Source organism: Lissotriton helveticus, chromosome 12 (assembly GCF_964261635.1).
Source record: "Lissotriton helveticus chromosome 12, aLisHel1.1, whole genome shotgun sequence".
Taxonomy (NCBI): Eukaryota; Metazoa; Chordata; class Amphibia; order Caudata; family Salamandridae; genus Lissotriton; species Lissotriton helveticus.
Genome location: NC_136073.1, coordinates 765,775,879 through 765,801,836, shown reverse-complemented (window position 1 = coordinate 765,801,836; position 25,958 = coordinate 765,775,879). Strand labels below are relative to the sequence as shown.

At 44.9% G+C, this 25,958-nt stretch overlaps 1 protein-coding gene across 1 annotated transcript in view; it reads left to right on the top strand.

The window, feature by feature from the left end:
- LOC144798585 (uncharacterized) overlaps positions 1 to 25,958 on the top strand; it is a 126,299-nt gene that overhangs the window by 12,528 nt on the left and 87,813 nt on the right. The window contains exons 2-4 of the mRNA XM_078669539.1: positions 9,369 to 9,451; positions 11,145 to 11,205; positions 19,665 to 19,792. Coding sequence (XP_078525665.1) covers positions 9,440 to 9,451; positions 11,145 to 11,205; positions 19,665 to 19,792 — 201 coding nt within the window. The 5' untranslated portion in view covers positions 9,369 to 9,439. The remainder of the gene's footprint in view (positions 1 to 9,368; positions 9,452 to 11,144; positions 11,206 to 19,664; positions 19,793 to 25,958) is intronic.

The window sequence follows — 25,958 nt, the reverse complement described above, 5'->3', positions numbered from 1 at the left end:
GGCCCACCGGGGAAAATCCTAGTGCCGGCTATGCCCAGTCTGGCCCTGTCTATGATGCATCTCAGAACTCTGAGGGAAAAGCCATTGCCTTACTCACTGATAAGCCTGGTATTTTGCCTCCCACCACACCTCTCTTTAAATCTTTCTCCTGTCAAAATATAAAAACATTATTCCTGGCCTCTGGCTACCCTACCACATTTCTCTCTAGAGCTTTCCTTTCCTTCCTTGCTCCAAGGTGTGCTCTCTGCTCTTCATCCAATGCTGACAGGCTCTCTGAGAGCCATGGCAGGATACCCTGGAACTGATTTATCAGTTTGCAACATTATGAAACAACTTTTTTCTCCCAGTTTTTCTGTCATAGCAATAACAGGATTTGAAATTCGGTATTCATGCTAATGGCTCTCCCTTATAGTCATACATAGCAAAATATTAATGGCTGGTGAACAAGTCACATAACAGACTAGATATTTCACAGAGTCAGGTCAGTGGTAAAATGTTTGAGTCTGGTGCGCAAGGCACAAACATTTATTCATAAAGTTTTGTATAGCGCCATCGTGACCCTTACGGGTATCAGAGTGCTTCACAATTTTGGGTAAGAGGGATACAGTATTGGGAGGCAAAGTAATCATTACATAATTATGCAAGACACGTGCAGTACTCCTGTAGGTGTTGGAACTCATCACATATGGGTACAGTAATGGGTGAGGAACATTCAAACATATGTATGTACAGTGCATGTTAACGATGTTGTTCACGATGTGTGGGAGTAGCTTCTGAATGTAAGTCTGAATATCTTCTCCCACTCATGCAAGCCCTTGAATCCTAATGTTGCAGCAAGATGGGCTTTCCAGATCCCCTTGCTCTAAAGCTTTTTACCCTTTGATAACACTCCAGATTGTGCCGACTTCATCATTTATTGGTTAAAGAAACTTTTGGAGGAACTCGTGTGATATTTGACTTATATGATTGATTATCCAGCCAACAGTTGTTAGCCCAGCTGTTTAGTTTGTTGCCCACTACTAAGTTTGATTTTATCCACGTTAAGCACTGGATAGGAAACAGACTCAAAAGAAGCCAAAAGGCCTAAAAGAATCAGGAATGCAACAGATGGAGGGCATCCAACAGGGACATCAAGGCTTAATCAGAGGAGTGCATTGGTCTAAAACCTGATTGTTGCGGGCTGAGCAATTATTTTCCAAATAACTTGATAACTGATTATTAGCCAGGCTTTGCATCAGTTTGGTGGCAAACGATAAAATGATACAGGTCGGTAATTGACGTAAACTTTAATTATGCTCCAAAGACAGCAGTATTTTCCCACCCATTAGGTACCTGGCCTGATACATTAATTCTGTAAGTTTAATTCAAATAATTTCACAAACTGTGTGAATGATCTTCATCTTACAGATATCCCAAAGAGATCTTGATAATATCTCTTTTAGCTGCTCAAGTAGCTCTTCCTATTTTATAGGCTTAAAACGCATAAAAGTGTTTCCTTGAGAAGTAGGGTCCAGCTAATATGTTATTGAGGGGTCTGCAGAGGGTGAGCTAATTTCTAAAATGCTTCCTGCAAAAAAAGTGATAGAGTTGGTTGTATAAAGTGTAGGAGGGCAGAGACTTACATCTTTCACAGTGAGTGGGCCAAACTCTCTAACAATCTCCAAAATCTGTCTAGTCCGAGAGGTGAACTGATTACTCTGAGCACAAAGTGAGTCGAATGTTTTGTTTTAATGGCTATTTTATAGGTTTTCAAATCTGGAAATGGCATTCTTATTAGGGTTTGAGTTAAAACCTTTCCTCCAGTGTCTTTAGACTTTCTTACATGCTTTCTAGCAACATCAATTTGCTATTGATACACACTTCATACAACTTTCAAGAGGACAACAGAATCAAGACCAGTCGGCACTACAATGTCTTCATCTGCCTTAAACAGATGCATCAGGTGGATGATTGAACAAGGGAGGGTTGAAATTTGCAGGTTTGAGCCACAATCGGCAGGAGTTTCCATGGCACTAAAAGCCCTGGTAGTGGGAGCGAGATTGGACAACATTTTCAAGGATGTCAAGTGGTGTGGGTATCCTACGTTTAAGTGGTTTTATTTTAAAGCTATGCAGTACAGTCGGTGGTGAGTACGCTTTAAACTATGCATAATCCTTCCCTACGGTCTTGACAAAAACTGAGATTTTCATAGACATTGCAGAAAGAAGCTAGGATAATTACCATTCTTTTCTTAAGATGATGAGACAAATAGTTCCTTAATGGATTTCCACCTTTTACTGAATGGTTTCAAAGTATGACTTGGGGGTTCAATGAAAGCAACAGGTTGCTGTGACAGTCATGGCTAAATGGATGATGCTAGAGCAAATAAAATTGCATGACATGCTGCTGTTTTAAGGCTTCTGGTAGGCATCAGACTGGATCCAGATATTTAAAAGCAGCAGTACTCTTGTATACCAGTAGATGGCGATGTGCACCTCCGTGCTGACGTTGTTCCACTCCAGAAGACTTGGGTGTAAATAACCACCATCCAGGCGTGCTGATGCCAGTTCCTTTGTATACATGCTTTTTGAGGCGGAAACAGAGCTTACTCCTCCTCTCTTTGACAACTATTTTTCTCCCAAAACTTTCTTTTTCAGAGTCCCAGGGACAATATGTCACCTACCAAAACAACAGGGCTTAAACATTTCAGGGAATGTTGAAAAACAATGTCTGTGACAGATCCCTATGAACTATGTCTGTGGTGCCTAGGGTCTGAGGAGGTCCTTGACCTGACCCTACCTACAACAGAGGTGATAACTAACATCTTGACGAACAAGTTACTTACATTCCATAACGCTTTAGTTGGTAGAGACTCTATCTAGACGCTGATTCTTTATATGAGAATATTCCCTAGTGTCATACTGCATCCTGAATCATTTTTTGCAATTTCCCCTTGCATGCTGGTAGTTGGCATCATTTGGCACTGCATCGTATTGTTGGCGTAGTCAGCAGCAGATGTGACATTCGCGGTGCCAACATAGGCCCCGCCCCAGGGAGCAAACCTCCGTTCATAACAGTCTTTTTTTATTTTTAATCCTTGCAATTTATTATGATATGAGCTTTGCAAAAGGAAGAAACGAAAAGAAGATGTGTACAAAGAATGTGTTTGTATTGTGGTAAATCTGGATATTATCTAAAAGATTGTCACAGTAAACATAGAATTTTCAAGAGTCAAATACAGATGCCTTCAGTTAGAAAGGTTACAACCAGTGGAAAACGGAGCGCCTCGACAATAAATGATGCTGCCTTGTTGAGTGAAGATAAGCAGTTTGGCACAAAATAGGCAGCTAATACTATGTAGTGATTGATTACTCATGTAGCAGTTCCTTACAAAATTATTTTATCCAATGAACAAGGTGAACTTGTTTCAGGACTTCAGGTCAGGTTTAGGTGTCTCAGGGAATTATATGGTTATCAAGTTTGGAAAATCATTAGAGATACCTTGGATCACTAAGAATGTTCCTGCAGAGGTTAGGGCAGTAGATGGTTCAGCATTGCCTTCAATGTTAATATATGGACACAATCTTTGTGGTGGGTTTTGCAAGTCACTATGAATGAAATAGTTTTGATCTGATTGATGCCCCTCATTAGGTCGAGCCTAGCTATTGCGTTAGCAATCGCTATGAGAGATTATAGTAAGGGGAAAAGAAAAGTCTACCAAAGACCTCTGGAATGCGGTTTATGGCCAGTGCATGTGAGGCATTAAAGTGCGAAGCAGGCATCTGGCATTGACTTAAAAGCAGCAGACTGCTTTCGCCAGCGCGCGCTTTGCCTCACTTCCTGCTCCCCCTCTTACAGCAATTAACTTTCGCTCACTCACACCCCATATGTTCGTTCCCGCCCACCCTTCCTTTGATGTCCGCTTTTCTTCTTTTCTCCTCCCTACCCCTCTCTCTCCACCCTCCAACTCTACCCTCCACCCTCCAACTCCACCCTCCAATTCCAACTCCACCCTCCAACTGCAACCTCCAACTCCACCCTCCAACTCCAACTCCACCCTCCAACTCCTCCCTTCAACTCCTACTCCACACTCCAACTCCAACTCCACCCTCCAACTCCACACTCCAGCTCCAACTCCACCCCCCACCCTCCAACTCAAACTCCACCCTCCAACTCCAACTCCACCTCCACCCTCCAACTCCACCCTCCAACTCCAACTCCTCCCTCCAATTCCACCCTCCAACTCCACCCTCCAACTTCAACTCCACCCTCCAACTCCACCCTCCAACTTCACCCTCCACCCTCCAACTCCTACTCCACACTCCACCCTCCAACTCCACCCTCCAACTCCAACTCCACCCTCCAACTTCAACTACCCCATCCACCCTTCAACTCCACCCTCCAACTCCACCCTCCAACTCCACCTCCACCCTCCAACTCTACCCTCCAACCTCAACTCCACCCTCTAACTCCACCCTCCAACTCCAACCCCACCCTCCAACTCCACCCTCAAATCCTCCCTCCAACGCCAGCCTCCACCATTCAACTCCACCCTCCAACTCAAACCTCCAACTCCACCCTCCAACTCTAACTCCACCCTCCAACTCTAACTCCACCCTCCAACTCCAACTTCACCCTCCAACTCCAAAAACCACCCTCCAACTCCACCCTCCAACTCCACCCTCCAACTCCACCCTCCAACTCCAACTCCAACTCCAACTCCACCCTCCAACTCCAACTCAACCCTCCAACTCCAACTCCACCTCCAACTCCACCCTCCAAATCCACCCTCCAACTCCACCCTCCAACTCCACCCTCCAACTCCAACTCCACCCTCCAACTCCACCCTCCAACTCTACCCTCCAACCCACCCTCCACCCTCCAACTCCACCCTTCAACTCCACCCTCAAACTCCAACTCCACCCTTCAACTCCACGCTCCAACTCCACCCTCCAACTCCAATCTCCAACTCCAACTCCACCCTCCAACTCCACCCTCCAACTCCACCCTCCAACTCCAACTCCACCCTCCAACTCTAACTCCACCCTCCAACTCCGCCCTACAACTCCACCTCCACCCTCCAACTCTACCCTCCAACCTCAACTCCACCCTCTAACTCCACCCTCCAACCCCACCCTCCAACTCCACCCTCAAATCCTCCCTCCACCTCCAACTCCACCCTCCATCCTTCAACTCCACCCTCCAACTCCAACCTCCAACTTCACCCTCCAACTCTAACTCCACCCTCCGACTCCACCCTCCAACTCCACCCTCCAACTCCAACTTCACCCTCCAACTCCACCCTCCAACTCCGACTCCACCCTCCAACTCCACCATCCACCCTTCAACTCCACCCTCCAATTCCACACTCCAACTCTACCCTCCAACTCCACCCTCCAACTCCACCCTCCAACTCCACCCTCCAAATCCACCCTCCAACTCCACCCTCCAACTCCACCCTCCATCACTCAGGAACACCACCACATCCCTCAGGGACACCACCACATCACTCAGGGGCACCACCACATCACTCAGGGGCACCACCACATCACTCAGGAACACCACCACATCATTCAGGGACCACCACATCACTCGGGGACACCACCACATCACTTAGGGACACCACCACACCTCTCTGGGAATACCACCACATCACTCAGGAACACCACCACATCACTCAGGGACACCACCACATCACTCGGGGACACCACCACATCACTCTGGGACACCACCACATCACTCTAATACACCGCCACTTCACTCAGCCCAACCACATCATCACTCAGTACCACAACAGCACTGTCCTTGCTTGCTACCAACAAGCATTGCCATAGCCAATAGGACCCTCCAACTCCAACTGCACCCTCCAACTCCAACTCCACCCTCCAACTCCACCCTCCAACTCCAACTCCACCCTCCAAATCCACCCTCCAACTCCACCCTCCATCTCCAACTCCACCCTCCAACTCCACCCTCCAACTCCAACTCATTGAACTCTCACAATACGTCTGTTCTCACATCCAGTTCAAAGATATACACACACACACACACACATAATCTATTACAGGGGCACTGGGTGGCCTGCACTCATAAAATATCACTGTCACCCACACATCCATTCTGCGAACAGGAGGAGTGTAATGCTCCCCTACAAGTCTGCTTATGCCAACTACAATCCCTCCAAGAGACCTGCCCATTCCCTATTTTGATTCATCTACATACTTACTCCAGTAACTTATAAATTAGCTGATTAGGTAATTTTAAAGGCTTTTTGAACAGCTGTTCTTACCATCTAATTCCTTCATACTTATACATTTAACTTGCAACTTGAAAAGCACCCAAAAATATGTTTAAACAATGACGCTGTAGTAGACAGAGAATAGTTGTGTCACATGCAGGTGATGTTTTAGGGCATGTCATGTCATGTCAAAGGTTCTTATATAGTGCCTTATCACCGCAAGGTCTCAAGGCGCTACCCTCCAACTCTTACTCCACCCTACAACTCCACCCTACAACTCCACCCTCGAACTCCAACTCCACCCTCCAACTCTTACTCCACCCTCCAACTCCGCTCTACAACTCTAACTCCACCCTACAACTCTTACTCCACCCTACAACTCCACCCTCAAACTCCACCCTACAACTCCACCCTCCAACTCCACCCTCCAACTCCAACTCCAACTCCACCCTCCAACTCCACCCTCCAACTCCAACTCCTCCCTCCAACTCCAACTCCACACTCCAACTCCACCCTCCAATTCCACCCTCCAACTCCATCCCCACCCTCCAACTCCACCCTCCGACATCAACTCCACCCACAAACTCCACCCTCCAACTCTACCCTCCAACTCCAACTCCACCCTCCAACTCCAACTCCACCCGCCAACTCCAACTCCACCCTCCAACTCCAACTGCACCCTTCAATTCCACCCTCCAACTCCACCCTCAAACTCCACCCTCCAACTCCAACTCCACCCTCCAACTCCAACCTCCAACCTCCAAACAACTCTCCACCCTCCAACTCCACCCACCAATTTCAGCCTTCAACTCCACCCTCCAACTCCACCCTCCAACTCCAACTCCAACTCCACCCTCCAACTCCACCTCCACCCTCCAACTCCGCCCTCCAACTCCAACTCCAGCCGCCAACTCCAACTCCACCCTCCAACTCCAAAAACACCCTCCAACTCCAACTCCACCCTCCAACTCCAATTCCAACCTCCAACTCCACCCTCCAACTCCACCCTCCAACTCTACCCTCCAACTCCACCCTCCAACTCCACCCTCCAACTCCACCCTCCAACTCCAACTCCAACTCCACCCTCCAACTCCACCCGCCAACTCCAACTCCACCCTCCAACTGCACCCTTCAACTCCACCCTCCAACTCCACCCTCCAACTCCAACTCCAACCTCCACCCTCCAACCCACCCTCCACCCTCCAACTCCACCCTCCAATTCCACCCTTCAACTCCACCCTCCAACTCCAACTCCACCCTGCAACTCCAACTCAACCCTCCAACTCCAACCCCACCCTCCAACTCCACACTCCAAATCCACCCTCCATCACTCAGGAACACCACCACATCCCTCAGGGACACCTCCACATCACTCGGGGACTCCCATATCACTCGGGGACACCGCCACATCACTCAGGGACACCACCACATCACTCGGGGACACCACCACATCACTCAGGGACACCACCACATCACTCGGGTGCACCACCACATCACTCGGGTGCACCACCACATCACTCAGGGGCACCACCACATCACTCAGGGAAACCACCACATCCTTCAGGGACACCACCACATCACTCGGGGACACCACCACATCACTCAGGGACACCACCACATCACTCAGGGACACCACCACATCACTCTGGGAATACCACCACATCACTCAGGAACACCACCACATCACTCGGGGACTCCCACATCACTCGGGGACACCACCACATCACTCAGGGACACCACCACATCTCTCTGGGACACCACCAATTCACTCTGGGACACCACCACATCACTCTAATACACCGCCACTTCACTCAGCCCATCCACATCATCACTCAGCACCACAACAGCACTGTCCTTACGTGCTACCAACAAGCATTGCCATAGGCAATAGGACCCTCCAACTCCAACTGCACCCTCCAACTCCAACTCCACCCTCCAACTCCACCCTCCAACTCCAACTCCACCCTCCAAATCCACCCTCCAACTCCACCCTCCATCTCCAACTCTACCCTCCAACTCCTCCCTCCAACTCCAACTCCACCCTCCAACTCCAACTCATTGAACTCTCACAATACGTCTGTCCTCTCATCCAGTTCAAAGATATACACACACACACATAATCTATTACAGGGGCACTGGGTGGCCTGCATTCATAACATATCACTGTCTCCCACACATCCATTCTGCGAACAGGAGTGTAATGCTCCCCTACAAGTCTCTTATGCCAACTACAATCCCTCCAAGAGACCTGCCCATTCCTTATTTTGATTCATCTACATACTTACTCCAGTAACTTATAAATTAGCTGATTAGTTAATTTTAAAGGCTTTTTGAACAGCCTAGGTGCCATCTTGAGCTGTTCTTACCATCAATTTCCTTCATACTTATACATTTAACTTGCAACTTGAAAAGCAACCAAAAATATGTTTAAACAATAACGCTGTAGTAGACAGAGAATAGTTGTGTCACAAGCAGGTGATGTTTTAGGGCATTATTCTCATATAGCAAAATGAAGCTGATTCCATGTAACAAAAGCACTTTGGATAGTTAAAAATCATTTACAAGGTTCCATAGGGCCAACATGTTTCATCCCAAGTCTAGACAATTTTTTAGTAGTCACTTATAGAAAGTGAGTGTTACTTGATGAAAATGTGAATCCCCACAGTTTCTGATATAGGCCAATCCTTTTATGAAAACAGTAACTTAAGGTCTGGGTTTTAGGGATGAGAAGTGAGGAATTCTTTTGTACCGCACATTGCAGTGAAGGTGTTTTCTCATTCTATTTGGCGAAATGATATTAAAATATTTTGGTATTTGGGGATTTAGTATAACAACAGCATAGGTGAGAATCAAGTTTTCTTTTCTCCTCTCGCCTCCCCTGAACTGAACCCTGGATATAGAGATAATGTTCTTTCTTTTATAATCCCTTTTAGACATCAGAAATTATTCATGTTAAAAAATAAGGTCGTAGTTCACAGACCCGTCTTGAATCTCCAGTGTTTATAAAGCATATATTGTATACTGTTTCCTACTATGGGAGGCTATGCCACTAATCTCCGACTTTCACAGCTCATGGAATCCTTTGCTCTAAAATTATTGTGACAACTGAAGTTCTTGACTCAACTCATTACTTTTCTTTCTTGATTCCTAGTTAATTGTCTACAGTCTAGTTGAGTGAGCACCATCAACCACAGTTGAAATTTGAATTTTACTCAATTCAGGATGTCCAACAATGTGAGTTTTGATTTCATGCCTGTAAGTGTAAATGAGGTATTATGCTTAATTGTCATTATCAGGGTTTGAGTTTCTGAAATAGAGATGAGTACTGCTATTTGAGTGAAAATTCACATGTTAAGTCCCGATTCTAAAAGAAGCTGCAGGTGAACAAAGGTAAAACATAAGCCATGCAATGTTTTAAAACAGGAGAGGAAACAATATAGTGTCACCTACTAAAAACACAGGGAGCGAGAAGAGTTTTTGTAGTGCCCTTTTAACTATGTTTTTGTTTGATGACTGAGAAATGATCGGACCTAAATATATGGGAGCAGATTTACAGTCCCTATGTGCCGCAGTGCATCTAGTTGCATGAGGCACTTGTGGCGTAGCCTGCTGAGTGATATTTACAAGCACAGGTAAAGTCATTCTGCGTGACTTAACCTATGCTCGTAAGTATCGCCCCAGTTCATGCAACACTTTGCGTGTTAGGGGCAGGACATGGGTGTTGATATGGGTGTTCCAACGCAACACCCATGTCCACTGATGCATTTCCAGATTTACAAGAAATCGTAAATCTGGAAATGTGTCAGAATGTCAGAAGGTGCCCCTTCCTGCACAAGAACAATCTCCCCATGACACAGGCATCTTTGCACCACTGTGCAAGGATGCCTGCGCCAGCGCATGGCAGCTGTTTGTGTGCCAGCGCAAGGGGAAGCAGAGAGATGCAACATACTGTTGAAAATAGGTTACATCCCTGTGCTTTGAAACTAACGCAGTGCAGCACAGCAAAATGACTTGCTTCATCGTGCTGCGTTAGTTTCTTTTAGATCTTCCCCGCGGTTTCTTCCCAACTTACAATGTTAGTTTAAAAGTTTGGGAGGATAAGTAGTGAGCAAATTATAGTGCCTACTTTAAAGTTTTCACTTTCATGAAAAGAGTTGTCATTTGAGATGTTTTCAATTTTGTTGACAATCAATTTAGTTTCTTTAAAAAAAAAAGTATGGTTGTGATCTCTTTCCCATAGTTGTACAAACATCATGTTTAGAGCTCGCTCCACTACAGGCCTTCAATGTGAAGGGAAAGAGTTACACTTGGTGAAACAATTTACTTCCCCTTCAAGGCAGGAGTGAGATATAGGGCAGCTCACCGAGGAGACTCATAGAACGTGAAACAACACCGAATCAACCCCAGCCCACAAAACCACTCCTGACCCACCCACCAGCCAACAAACCAACCCGACCCACCCCCTCCAACCGGCAAAATAAAATCTGACTCACCCCCCGCCTATAAAACTACCCCAAACCCACCAGCCTACTAAACTACAACAAAACAACCCCCAGCCCAAAACTACACCCAGCACAAATAAACTCACTGCTTCCTGCAAGGTCTTCTTGCTTCTGTCCGTAGCAGGCAGCAGTTAGTATGCATATTGCCTTAACCACACATATGCGTGCTTAGGGCACATGTGTGGTTAATGCATGTGCTGTAGATCTAGCGGAGTTGGAACACTCATGGTTTAGTCCACAGTGTTCCGACTGTTCCCCGTCCATGGCATTTGAATATAGCGGATTCCCTTCAGTAGTTAGCTACTACATTTCAACGAGAAAATGGCTGAGCGGCACAGGGTGTAACATTGTATATCAATATGATGAAATGGTGAAATCTGGTTTTAGAGAGAAAGATCAAATGATTCTTTCTGTTTCTCTTGTAGTTCCGCATGCGAGGCCGCCTGAGGGCAGTAATCTGCTGCTGCAGACCAGTCCCTGAGGGAGGTAAGTGATCGAAAGCAAAACCCCTCATTACCTCATGCCACTAGACATAAATGTACTCTGAGTGGCAGATTTACAAGCCCCTTGACACACCGGTTCATCATTTTTTGTGTTGTACCGGTGGTACATGGTAACACTCCATATTTACAAGGACAGGAAAAGCCACCCTGTGTGACTTTGCTTGTCCTTGTAAATATGACCCATTTACACGCAGCACTTTGCATGAAAGGGACTTTCAATGGGTGTTGCTGTGGGTGTTCACACGCAGCACCCATGGAACCAGACACATTTTCAGAGTCACAAGGAATCATAAATCTGGAAATGAGTGTGAATTCTATGCCTCCCCAGCGGAGGCGGAGGGAGGCGCAACAAGGAGAAATTTATTAATTTCTCCTCGTTTTCTTTTCCTCTTTCTATGTGTGCTGCATCTTGCAGCACACATAGAAAGAGGAAATCACCTCTAATGATTGTTTATGTACAGGAAGGGTTCCCTTCAGGCACATCAACAATCATTGAAACAATGCAGTTTTTCAACTTCTATGGGTGCTAATGCAGCACACATAGAAGTTGAAAAACGGCATTTCAGATTGTTTTTGTGCAGGAAGGGAACCCTTCCTGAACAAAAACAATCTCCCCACGACGCACGGCTCACGGCAGCAGTATGTACGCCAGCGCCGAGAGAAGCACTGAGATGCGACATATTGTTGTAAATATGTTGCATCCCTGTGCTTTGAAAGTGACTCAATGTGGCTTGCATTAGGCACTGAGGGGCATATTATCAAGGACCGGTGTTGAAATTATTGCCATTTTATCGGCAGGAAACTGCCAATAAAACGGCGATAATGGGCTTGATAATACGCCCTTATTAATTCCCATAGAAGCCCATGTTAATACCAGAATATGGGCTTCTATGGGAATTAACAAGGACGTATTATCAAGCCCATTATCGCCGTTTTATTGGCAGTTTCCTGACGATAAAACTGCGATAATTTAATCACCGGTCCTTGATAATATGCCCCTGGGTCACTTTCTTGTAAATCTGCCCCTGAGTTTTCCCCTTTCTGTGAGTTCTTTGATTGTTTATAGTTTTAATGAAATGAAGGGATGCATTTCTGTAAAAAGTACATTTTCAGCACAGAACACACTGTCCTTGAAGCTATTATGTAATAATATAGTACGTGAAATGCAGGTGAATCAACCCCTAAATATTCAAGTACATGCGGCTATGGAGGCAGCAGTCACTCAATGTTACAATGTATGGCGCCAGCATTGATCATTTAGTATTTCATTTCTGAGCGTGTTGGGCCACAGTCATTGTGGTGGGAGGTACTGGCTGTGTTTCAAATCCTGGCACCACCTCGGCAGAATGGTCTTTCAACAACCAAACACAGCACTGACAAATTTTTGGAGCCTTATGGCATGTGTGTGGTAGGCTTGGAGGCCACTGGATCACCAGGCAAGATGGTCAAAGACGTTTTAAGGCATAGGCAAATTAGGCAATTGCCCAGGGCCCCCACCTTCCAAGAGGCACCATGGGAAAGTGGACTTTCTCACTATTTGATCTTTGACTATTCTGTTTCTCTGTTAAAACTCTCTACCTCATGCCATTACTGACTCTTTTGAGTCATTTTAAGGACTTTTGGGATCCCTGTCAGGACATATTTAATATGTTATTGTGTGCTCCCGTTATAGTGTGACATATGATTTAGTATTGTTTGGCATCAAGCAGGATTGAAATAGTAGGAAATGGGTAATGTAAATGTAAATGTAAATGTACAGGAATTTATATAGCGCAAATCACCAAGCTGTTTCTAAGCGCTTGCTTAGGGAACCCGTCCTGGTATTCCCCTGTGAGATAACCCCGGCAGGGTATCCGCAAGGTGAAAGCCAGGCATCCCGCCGCGAGGGGCCGTTGTGGAGATTAAGCAAGCTATTGCCCAGAGTCGCAGAGTGTGAACCCGTGAATCGAGTAGGCACCGGAGCGAGAATTGTCGAGTCCATGGACATTTTAGGACTCAAGACCCCGCCGAGCCGGGAATTGAACCCTGGTCCCGGGCTGACCTCTGCTCCCAGGTCTGCCTCCTCTAACCAGTGAGCCACACTTCTCCACATTTCACATTTGTACTGTACAGATGCCTTCAAATTACGTCTTACCTAGGGCCCCCCAAATCCTTATGAGGACAATAAAGATGATCAAGTGTAGTGTGGGCTGTGAAAATGTGCAGCCAAATGCTGCTGGTGGCCGCAGAGCTACGTTAGACGGCAGGTGTCTTTGGAAGTACCTGGCTCACAGAGACTGAGGGACAGTGTATGCTGATGTCAAAAGGAGAAGCCTGGGCTCGCTCACAAATGGAATCTTTGTTCAGTACGGGCACATTTTTACAGAACTCCTAGGCTGTGTATAGGAGGTACCTAACCCCAGAAATATAAAGCAAAATGAACAGTTGTAGGCTGGGCCACCAAAAATGCTGACATTTTAGAACTTTCATAGATGTGGCAAATAGCTTCAGAAGTTATTGTCCAAAACAGTGACCTGGAGAAAATACATTCCAATGGGGAGCATAGGAGCAGGAACACAACTTGTAAGCCTCATTAACAAAATGCAGTGATTTGCTACATGGGCAAATTAGAAGAGCCTGCCATAGCAGTGCCTTCTAAATCTACATATATTAATCTCTTATATTTGATACAAAAGTCACAAACAGCTGCACCATTCCTGGGTAAAAAAAAAACCTTATCATAAATTCACACGTATAGTCACATAACATGAACAATTGTTCAGCTGTATCTGAAGTCTAACATAGATGAGTTGAATTGACCTTGCATGGTCCCCCATCACCCATCCTGACTCAAATATTCACATTTTGCAAACAGAGAAAGGCAGGCAACAACTATACAATTGGGGGAATAGGGAGACCCAAGTTGGAGGGCCTTTTTCACCAGGAGCATTACAGGACTGGCAGTGAAACGTGTAGTTACCGAGTTTCAGGACATTTTTGTATCCATCTTTAAACTGATTAGTTTTCAAGCAAACATGGCTTTTAAACTCTAGTAGATTAATAAGTTATGTTATGTTAGTTTATATTATGTTATTATATTGTATTTAATGTTATAATTTCAATCAGCAGCAACTTGGGGCATGAAGGGAGGACCATCTGAGGAGCCACTTTCTTCAGTTTGTGAAGACATATGGGATTCTGTAATCGAAATTGACATTCAATCTAGAGATACTTGTGACCTCAAACTAACCCTAATTTCTGACCAAAGGCTCTCTGTGATTTGCAAATACCATTGGTGTCCTTTTGGATAGGTTAGAGAGCTCCTGGATATGCTGTCTTGTATGCCGGGGGCTTTAACACAGCATAACATTTGAGGAGTCTCATTATAAAAATGGAGAGTAACAGCTCTAGAATTTATCATGAGAGGCACTTTTATTACGTCTGCATAGTTATGGAAGCTTTGTTGGGAGTGCTAATTCTCTTTACATTTCCCTCCGTAGGCTTCCTCACGTGCAAGGTGTAGTTCAAGCAGTTAGATTTACATAGAAGTAACCAGGAAATAACCAAACCTGAGCAAGACAGTCTGCCTTTCTCCCACAGAATGCTCCGAAATAAAATCAAGCACTCTATCACATAAATTCAACACATTCAAGATGAATTTATGATCAGTTATCATGGGGGTCTCAACTGCACTTAGGAAACGCCACGCAACTCCAACAGAACACATAAGACGGAACATGTTTCACAAACTCAACACAGACAAGATATGTAATTTAGCTTGCCAGCATGTGAGTTACAGTAGCCCTACTGATTACGAAACTCAGAGTTCCACAACATATTAAATAGAACACCACCCACATATTCAGCATGCCACACACTGCAGGCATGCAGTATGATGGCTATCACAGTAGCTCCTCCAACAGAAAACATTAGCATACATTGAACACAGATTCAGATACACTATACAACCAAAAGCACCAACATTACAAACACTGCACACTCAGCACATACACAGAAGCACATGCACACCTATACTTAGCTATTTGGAGAATGTATGCGCTGTTGGTGAACACATACAGCCTTAACCCTTAACTATCCAGTTCACCCAAAGTATGACCAGCCCACAATACCAATACCACATCTTTACTCCATAAAGCAAAGCAGAGGCTGATCTGCTTTGTTAACACTTGCATCACGTGGAAAGCCACCAGATTGCGGACAGCACCAAAGGACAAAGCCAAAGGCAAAATGTGCACTATGCAAATGCTCGAAATATAGTTTAACATGCAGATAAACTAAGCTGTCGCTGATACATTTGAATAAATATGAAATATGAGACAACCTATAGAGCAATGATGCAAAATACCAAACATTTAGCTTTGTATCTCAATTTAGGTTTTGAGTTTAGAAAAGGTAAATTTATGAAATGTATGATGGGAAGCTTTTAAGTAGATCCTTAGAGTTGACCATCAACATTTATTAGAAGTGAGCAAATTATTCCACCATTATTTTGCTATATCATTTGGTCCCCTTTCCACATATATGTTTTCACCTTTTAGGCCTCGCCCCATTTTTTTGGTACCTACTGGTGGTGGGTCAGGTTAAGCGGATATATTTTGTCAAGTGACCTGGTGTTGACTTCTTAGACAGGACCTACTGTCCCCCCACCTGACCTAATCGTTGCTTTCTTCTTAATGAAATACTTGTCATTTGTCAACCTGGATATACAGGGCCCTCGGGGAGCCACACCTACCTGCACATTGTCTAATGCTGCTTTATCTCACTGCTCTTGTTTTCAGCATCTGTTACCCCTTACACTACTTAACTTCTGTTCTGACAATTTTGACTTGACGCTGCAGTTTAATAAAGTGCTGTTTCTGAAGGCCCGGATAAAGGGCGTTTCCATAGTCCAGTCTGGCCAATGCCAAAGTTGTTACCAATGTTTTTACTGCAGGTGGGGCAATATAAGGTTTCACCTTCTGAATTAGTTTTAGAGTTAAATGTACCTGAGAGGCAACCTTGGTTTGATGTTGGAAGGTGAGACTGTCATTGAAGATGAAGCCTAGATATTTAGCTTTACGCACTGGGGTGGGAAGTATTCCCATAGCTGGGGGCCACCATTTCTGCGACTAAATGTTGGAGTCTAAGCCCAGCAGAAGCACCTCTGTTTTACTTCCATAAAGCTTTAGGCACTTTGCCCGCATCCAGTGATCCATGCAGGTCATACACTGATTAAAGCTGGCCGCCGTTTCTTCCAGATTGCCTGAGATGGATACTACAATCTGGGTATCATCGGCATAGGACACTAGCGAGAAGCTAAAACTGCCTGATGACGTCAGCTAGGGGGGTGACATACTGATTGAACAGCTTAGGGCTTAAAGATGAGCCCTGCGGTACCCCACACACAAGAAAGTGAAAAAAAATTTTGAACAAGAATCATCAATCTGAACCTACTGTTGCATATTGTTAAGGTAGGATTTGATTAAGCTTAGTGCTAAGCTTGACACTCCCAACTTCTGAAGCCTTAGAATGAGGATGTCATGGTTCGCGGTGTCAAAGGCCGCTGAAAGATCCAAAAGGATCAAGGCGGCCTTTGCACCGGAAACCAGCATAGAGCGAAGCTCCTCTGCTGCCATGACCAAGGCCGTCTCCGTACCATGCCCTTGCCGGAAGCTGTATTGTGAAGAGTCCAGCAGATTTTCTGAGGAAACAAAGGCCGTAAGTTGGAGATTTATTATTTTTTCCAAAACTTTAGCTGGGAACGCAATCCTTGCTATGGGTCGATAATTATTGTGATCACTGGTGTCTAGATTTTTGCAGCAGGGGGAGGATGGAGACCTTCTTCCAAGCCTCTGGCAAAATGCTGGACATAAGGATCTCGTTGAAAATCAGACAGAGTTGCTAGCTGATCTCATCAGCTGCCTGTTGGAATATTTTAGGGGGGCAGGGGTCGGATGGAGCCCCTGCTTTCACCATTATGACTATCTGCGAAACATGTTCTACATTTGGGGGGATAAAAGCATTCAAGCCATGGCGGGATGTCACATAGGTGAAGAGGGTTGATTCACTTGAGGCTCATTGCCTTTTCCACTGAAGAAATCATAGATAGAAAGCACCTTGTCCCTAAAGGAATCTGAGAGTTGATTGCAGACAGTAACATTGCTATTCAGTGCTAGTGGGGTGGGAAGTGTCACTAATTCCTTTAAAGTTGAGAAAAGTAATTTACTTGAGTTGCCCGCCTGCTCAATTTATCAGAGAAATAGCTGCTTTTTTTCTCCAGAATCATCTTTTTATATTCGGTCAGTGACTGTGTATAAACCGTTTTTCTGGCTTCCGTATAGGTTTTTCTCCAGCGCCTTTCAGCTTGTCTGCATAGTTGCTTCTGGATGCGCAGTGAGTCACAGACCAAGGTTCTGATTTCTTCAACCATTTGCTAGTAAATGTTTTTTCTGGAGCTAAAATATTTACTGCGGTTGCTATCCAATTAGTAAAAATATTGGTGGATCTATTTACTTCGGGCATTAGTGTCGGTTTAGAGGCAGCTCATGTTAATTGCAGCTGCTGTGGGCTGATTTCCTTCCAATTTCTCCCTTTAAAAGTCATAAGAGCAGAATGAGGCCGAGTAAGATGATGGGACGAGGTAAGCACCAACCGAATGGCCTTATGATCAGAACTTGGGATTGGCAACCTCTCCTGCACTTTCAATTGAGGATTAGATATGAATATTCCATCTAGGGTGTGTCCATCCTCGTGGGTAGGATGCTTGATCAGTTGTTCCATCAAGACACTGGCCATCAGCTCTAGAAGCGAGATTGTATATTGGTCATTTATATTTTCTAAATGGTAGTTGAAGTCACCTAAGATAGAAAATTCCTGAAAGTCAACACTAGACTCGATGATATGACCTTTTGTCTCTACAAACTTGTTCTTAGTCCCTGGTGGTCTATACAGCAGTATGCCATTAAATATATAGTTTTCACTGATGGTGATTCCAAATGAAAGCAGTTCACAATCAGGACCGCTTCCTGAAGTAGAGCTTTTCATCGACACGGTGTCCTTGATAATAATCGCTATTTCCCCTCCCCGCTTATCCTGTCTGTCATTCCTGATTAATAAGTATCCTTGGGGAATGGCTAATGATAGCTCCGGATCAGATGTTCCATCTGCCCACGTCTCCGTGACAAATGCCATATCTATATTGTGAGCTTCCTGCAGCTCGGCGAATTCAATGTTGTGTTTAATTAAAGAGCATGTATTCAGGAGTAGGCCCTGGAGGGACTTTTGCAAAACTGTTTGCGGGTAAAGGACTTGATGCGAGTTAAAGCTGCATTTTGTTTTGGTAAAGAGGAACTTCATGTCACACAGAGGGCACACCTTAGGCTCTTTCAAAGGATCGAGTTGCGGACAGGAATCCTTCATCTGGGGGTTAAGACTTACAAGAGTATCTCTTGTATATTTTAAACTTGGGCCAAAGATCAGTAGGGAACGGACAGGGGGGATGGCCCTGGGCCCGATCTAGGCGCGGATGGGCGCAGACGGGCTTGCCTTTTGGTGTGCCAGCGGCGCGCCCTCTGTGCATCCGCTCTGGCATGCTGCTTAAATAGCAGTGGGTCAGGAGTCTCGCGCACACATCAGTTGTTTCCAACACAGAAGTACTAGTCAGGTATGTCCGGTCCCTTAGCCCTCCGCAATAAACGGCACAAACCACGGCAGAACGGGCGGGGAGGGAAGATTTCAACAGCTGCCACCCTGATTAGCAAGCTAAAACAAAGTGCCGGTAAGCATGTGAAATGAGGTACAAAAACCAATTACGATCCCAGCAGGTGGAGTAAAAGTCTACAATGAACACAAAGTGTAAATCTCAATGCGGTTTTTAAAAATAGCAGCAGGGCAAAATGATAGGTGACAAGACCTACCGCTGGTGTTCTCGCGCCCGCGCCGGCATGCCGCTTAAATAGCAGTGAGACAGGCGTCTCGCGCACACATCAGCTGTTCCCAACCCACAAGTGCTAGTCAGGTATGTCTGGTCCTTTAGCCCTCCGCAGCAAACGGCAAAAGCCACGGCGGAACGGGGCAGGGACGGAAGATCACAACAGCTGTCACCCTGATTAGCAAGCTAAAACGAAGCGCCTGTAAGTTTTGTGGAATGAGGTACAAAAACCAATTATGATCCTAACAGTTGGAGTAAAAGTCTAAAATGAACACAAAGTGTCAATCTCAATGTGGCAAGACCTACCGCTGAATTCCAGATATAATCAATCTGTAAGAAAATAACATGAAACATAATTTGCACAAGCACCAATGCATCTTGGACAAGTGTCCTTTCTTTAGTATTTCATGCAAATTTTGCTGCAAGTTAAAAATATCTTGTGACACTTTTTTCTAAACTTCTAAAAAATGTCAAGTAATCTCTGTTTGGGCATTATTTGTACATGTGTCTGTTTCTCTGGGTTGTCATTACAGTTCGACTGATGGAATCTATCCGGCGCATGGACGTAAACATCCTTATGGCTTTTTTGCGTACATCTGCTTCTGCAAATTCAAATGAGAACATCTTGTTATGTTGTAAAATCCTGGAACATCGAAAAAAGGTAACTGTGATTCTCCATTGCTTTACCGGGCATTCTAGGGAATAAGAGGCAATGTGCTTCATTTAAACATGTGGTTGTCTCATGGTATGATATATTATGTATGTGAGAATTTCAGAGTATTATATGATATGGCAGTAGAAGCCTTATCATGGAATACAGTCACAACAACTGTCTTGGGTCCAGTGAAGCTTGTTTGTATCACCTTTGTTCAACCCTGGGTATCTGGGGCTTCGAGCAGCAAAGCTTGACAAAGGAACTTAGTGTAAATCATGTAAGAGCACCAAACAATGGAATAAGAAAGTCACACAAGAGATACAACAATACTTTATGAAAATAAAACATATTTGTATACATTTTTAGAATCCATGTTCATCAAATTTCATTGGAGGTTCCAGAGATATGTATTTTGAAAACAATAAAAAAAACTTTCAATACAACCACAAAACAGCACTGGTCAACAAAAGTTTGTAAATTTTTTCAATGTTTAAAATAGTTAGTTTGTCAACTTCAGCCTGACTTAAGGTCACTTTGGGCAGTGACCTGGCCACCAGACCCTTTTTCAGTTTAGTTCCAGCCTTTAGAAAACAACCACCATAGAGAACAATGAAGTGGTTCCTATGCTGGGGATGCAGACAGAAAAGATGTTCAAATATCATCCTGGAGCTGTGCAGTTGACAAGGGTGAGCTGTGGGTGATTCCTTGGTGCATGGGTCAGGTGGGGCAACTTTGGCCACTGCATGTGAGGTCCCATGGCATTCTCTTTGTGACAGTCGAAGGCAAGCAGCGGCTGGGCTACTGTGCTCCCGACACATCAATCACTGCTAATATCCTTGGTAGAGGCTAGTGTCCCTCTAAGGCAATAAATCCTTTGATAGCAGTCCTGGGTCCAGCAGACTCGAGTGCAACTTTTGGCTACATCGGAGATGTCTCTAGGAGCACCCAACAGCAGTCAGTGGTGATTCCTCTGAAGAGGATACTGCTTTGCCGGTTTCGGCTTTCTCAACTTTGGTATCCATGGTGCTGTTCCAGGGGGCCAACCAACTAACCCTTGGAGTCACTGCTTCAATCTGGCTCTGGGATCAATGTTTTCCAAAGCCGGGAGCCGCAGGCACAGTCCAAATTTTACTAGTCCAAAGTGCAGCAGGTGCAGTCCTTCCAACAGTGAATCCTCTCTTTGTGCTATTCCAAGGGCAGGAGGACAGTCTTTGTTGGGTTAATTTTCCAAATCCAATGTGTACTGAGGTTTAGCATGCCAGGGGTACCTATTTTATCCTGGGAAAGTGCCTGGGGGGACAACGTGGTCACTATCCAATGGGCTTGTAGGCCCACTCCTTTTTTTAGACAAAGTTCAAGTTATGTGTGGCATTTCGCAATCCCAGTGTGCAATACTTTTGCTACTGTCAAGCCCACAGGAAAACGGGTTTGAGGACAGTGTTTTCCTCTCCGTCCCTGCCTCCAACTTGTCTGCAGGAACAAAAGTCATCCTGCTCGGGTGTGTTGTCACCCTTTAAAGGGGGCATTTCCTTTGAGCCTGCCTTTTGGGCTAACACCTCAGTTGGCCTTTCTGGGAGAGGAGGTGACACCTCAGTCTGCGGCAACTGCCTTTGTGCTTAAGCCTTGGAGTTGTTCACATGTCTCCCCAGGTGGGCAGAAAGCTGTCTGTTGGCCCGGGCCTGCACAAAGCCACTGGACTATCTAGGGCACAGTGTCAACTTTTTAAAAGCTGCCTAACTTTAACAGTGACATTAATTTCGATTTGGGCATCAAGTTGAATTTGATGTAAGGTAGTCCCATTCAGAAGTTAGCCGGACTAACTTTCCTCATCAAAACAACAACTTTAAGGGTTTTGCTGCTAAGGCTATATAAACTTATATGTCTTGCTTAACAATATACAGCTCCCTGCCATAGGGGTCTATATGGCTTCCTTAGGGGTGAATTACATATATCATTAAGGGAACGGGTGGCTTTGCCATTAATGGCAATGCCATACTCAAACTAGCATTGTGAACACTACCCTTCTAGTCTGCAGTGGGAGGCTGGGAGCCTTCTTGTCTTTTGTCACACTCTGCACCATATACTAGGGACTCACAAATAAGTTAGTGCTTGCAAATTGGGGTCATCCAATTCAAGAAATCTTTTATAATGGGTCAGTACACTGGCACTGGGGTCAGGTTAACAGGCCTAAGTGCACTGAGTCTAAAAAACAGCAACTAATACTCAAATAGGGTCAAGAACTGGGATGGGAACATGCAAAAAGCCCGTTTCCTGACAGTGTAGGGTTGTAGTGTGATGTTTTTGGGCCCTAGGGTACTGCAAAGGACTATGTGGTGTGAAGTAGAGTTGTATAAGGTTAGGTTGTCTCGGCTTGTAGTCCAAAGTTTTGCTATAGTGTACAGAATAAATAAGTTAGTGTGGTGTTGCAGTGTTATATCATATTTTTGTGCAGTGTACTATAGTCTTGTGTAGTTTGTCAGTGTCATGCTGTGCTGTAGTGCAGCTATGTGTGTTTTGTGGTGTTATGTTGTAGTATGATGCAGAGATGTATTGTAATGCATTACATCGCTGTGTTGTGTTCCAAGTGCCTGGAATGACAGATTTTCATCTAAAGCATCCATTAAGTATACATATTGATATCGTACTCCATGGATGAGTCATTAGAAAAAACAGTATTGTAACCTTTGTTTGAACATTTCAACTCTGTTCGGTCAGAGACTGTGGGAGAAAATGGTAGACACTTACCTCTCACCGAAACATGTCATGGCAAATTCTTTCTTGGAGTGCTAGTTCGCTGTAAAAATACTTCAGATCTTGGGGTCTACAACCTAGAACCAGAAAGACTGGATCATGCCAGGTATTCAAGATATCCCTGTAAAACAAATGTACATAACCTCATCGAAATGAAGATCATTTAAACACTCTGGTTAATCCAGAAATGTAACCAGAATCTTGCTTTGAGGGACTTATTGTGAAATACCCTGATCCTGATTACAGCAAACCTGTGAATGGAAAGCTCTCACGTCAGCTACTTTTGTCCTAACAATATTATGTTGAGTGTCATCTAAAGGATCCGTTTGTGAGACGTAAGAGTGCCTGGCTAGTTTCTACTCTGGATAGGGATAATTGAGAAAAATGTGGCACAAGGAAAAGGTCAATAATTACAGGTCAAAAAAGACTATCATCCCTATTCACAAAAGTAGAAATACCGGCAAACGTGCACATTTACTCTTAGACTTTGTAGTAACTTTACTGCTTTTGGCTATTCACCGTTTTCACATGTAAAGTTACAACACAGTGGAAATGTGCATATCCTCGATCCCTGAAACTAGAGGCTGGAGGCAAATTTATAAGTGACTAGTTGCCACTGGTAACGTTTCACACTTATTTCACCAGGGCAGAGTTCTCCCTATGGTGTAGTATTGGGGATTTTTAATCTTTAAAATAAGTTAATGAAAATATTTTAATGTATTTTATATTTTTTTAAACCTAAAAAAATTGAAAATAAATTCTACAGCAATACTATCTTGAAAGTATGTTAAAATATTTCCTGTAAATATAATAAGCTAATACAAAATTATTTATTTCAATATTTATTTAAAAAATCAACCAGAAAGTAAAATGTATATTTTATTTAATCTGAATTAAAAATTACTAATTGTTTGTTGTTAAATGTATTTAAATTATAATAATTGTAATTTGTTTATATATATATATATATATATATATATATATATATATATATATACACGTTTCCCACCAGTTCCTGTGACCCATTTCATTCAACAACCAAAAAAGCAACTGGAACACTCCCGGGGCTTTCAACATAACTTTATTGGCCACATACGCGTTTCAGCAATCAGCCTTCATCAGTGTGGCAAAAGTAAATGTTCGACATAGGCAGAACCATGAGAATGTAAGCAAAGGGACACGCTGGAGACGGTAGGCATTGTAGCAGGCATTGTAGCAGCGCTCTGCTTCATGTTTTAACTCGTTTTCACATTGTGTGCTGTTTTTAAAACTTTCATTTGCATTTCCAAGTAAAAGCCTAACAGTATCTTTCCCCGCTTCCACCTAGTCGCCGCCCCGTTCCACCACGGCTTGTGCCGATTGTGTGGAGGGCGTACCTGACCTTTGGCACGGCCCCCGAGGGCGTAACTCTACCGCCAGAGGCAGGACCTGTGCCTTTTTAGGCTCAGACACTATCCCCGTGCAGCGGACACACGCGGCGGGCCGCCGGCGGGTCGCCAAAGGCGAGCCCGTCTGCGCCTGTTCGCGCTGGTCCGTCGCCTGTTGCCACGACCCCTGGACGCCTGACTAGTGATGGCGCCCTATGCTAGAGCTGAGCTGTTTGCTCTTAGACCTCAGACTGACTGTTCGGCGCATGTGTGTCACCCTGGTTCCCCTACCATACACTGCAACCACTGCGGCTTTAATGCTTCTGAGGCCTGCTCTTCTCTATCTCCCTCAGCCTCAGCGCCCATTCTTTTCTCTAAACTACATATACTGAGCCTCAATTGCAGGTCCCTGGTAAAGCACCACGAGGACGTCCATGAGCTTCTCTTAGATGAAAGCCCTGACGTTCTGTTTCTGACAGAAACATGGCTACCTGAGGACTCTGCGGCCATTTTAGCTCTGGCTCTTCCCCCAGGCTACCTTATATGTGTCCAAAATAGACCCATTGGTAGAGGTGGTGGATTAGTGGTGATCTACAAGTCCAAATACATTTGCACCCTCAAGGCCATGAGCATAGTCAGTAGCGAATGTGCGCTATTTAAGCTAAAGGTATCTGACACCTTCACTCTCACAGGGCTCCTCATATACCACCCCCCAGGACCAGCGAGTGCATTCCAAGAGTCACTATTATTAACCATTTCGTTACTAGCGCTTCAATCAGCCAATTTTAGTGTTTTTGATGATTTCAACCTTCACCTTGAGCGGCAAGACTCCCCCACTATATTGAAGTTTCTTGGTGACTTGGAAGCATGCCAGCTTCATCAACTAATTGTGGGACCCTCTCATCAGGCAGGTCATCTCCTCGATCCAGTTTTTACCAACATAGAGGATGTTGCAGCTGAATCCCCCAGTCCCCTTAGCTGGACTGACCACTTTCTGGTCTCGGTTTCAGTTAAGATCCCATCTATTGGTAGGGAGTCTCTTCCTCCCTCCCTACAAAGGCGCCCATGGAACAGCCTAGATAAAGCCCAGTTTGAAGCCAGGCTTAACCACTCCCGCCCGGTTTGGTCGGGTAACATGGAAGAAGCAGACTTTGCTTATAGAGAGTGGATAAATAATTCTTTAGACCATTTTATCCCTACGAAACGCTCAAGACCTAGACGAGATCAGTCCCACCTCTGGTACTCGGAGACTCTCGCTGAAACAAAAAAAACATTGCAAGCTGCTAGAGCGTATCTGGAGACGATCCTATGACCCCCTGGCCAAAACTAAGTTTAGAACGGCCACTAAAGCTTACCGTAAACTTATAAAGAAAACCAAAGCCACCTACTATACAAACCTGATTACCTCGAGCACTAATCGCTCCAAAACGATCTTTTCCTTGGTGAAAGATATGACCAAAGCCCCGGTAGGCACAGGCAACCTGATAGCGTCAGACGCACAGTGTGAAGAACTATCGCGTTTCTTTATTAATAAAGTCAAAGGGATATACGACTTATTACAACTGGATAACTCACCAGGGCTCCCCGATCCTGTTAGAGACAGTCTTGATCCCCCCTACTCCTTCCTGACCCTTCCACCCATAGAACAGCAAGGGATGGAACACTTAGCCCTTCGAGTTAAGTCAGGATCCCCGGACGATCAAACCGGAACTGTTTAGATCACTTCATGACTCTGTCCTGCTGGAAGGGCGAGAGCTGATTAATCGATCTTTACAGCAAGCCGCCGTTCCTAAATCCTGGAAACATGCCAAAGTACTACCCCTCTTGAAAAAACCTACTCTGGATCCTGCAAGGCCAGACAGCTTCCGACCTATTTCGCTGCTCCCATATCTTGCGAAAGTGGCGGAAGCCCATGTCAATTCCATTCTGACTGCCTACTTGGAGTCCAATGGGATTCTTGATGAGTCCCAGAATGGCTTCCGCGCCAATCATAGTACGGAGTCTGCCCTGATAACAGTTACAGAACATCTAAGGGCCTCCCTGGACACGGGTGC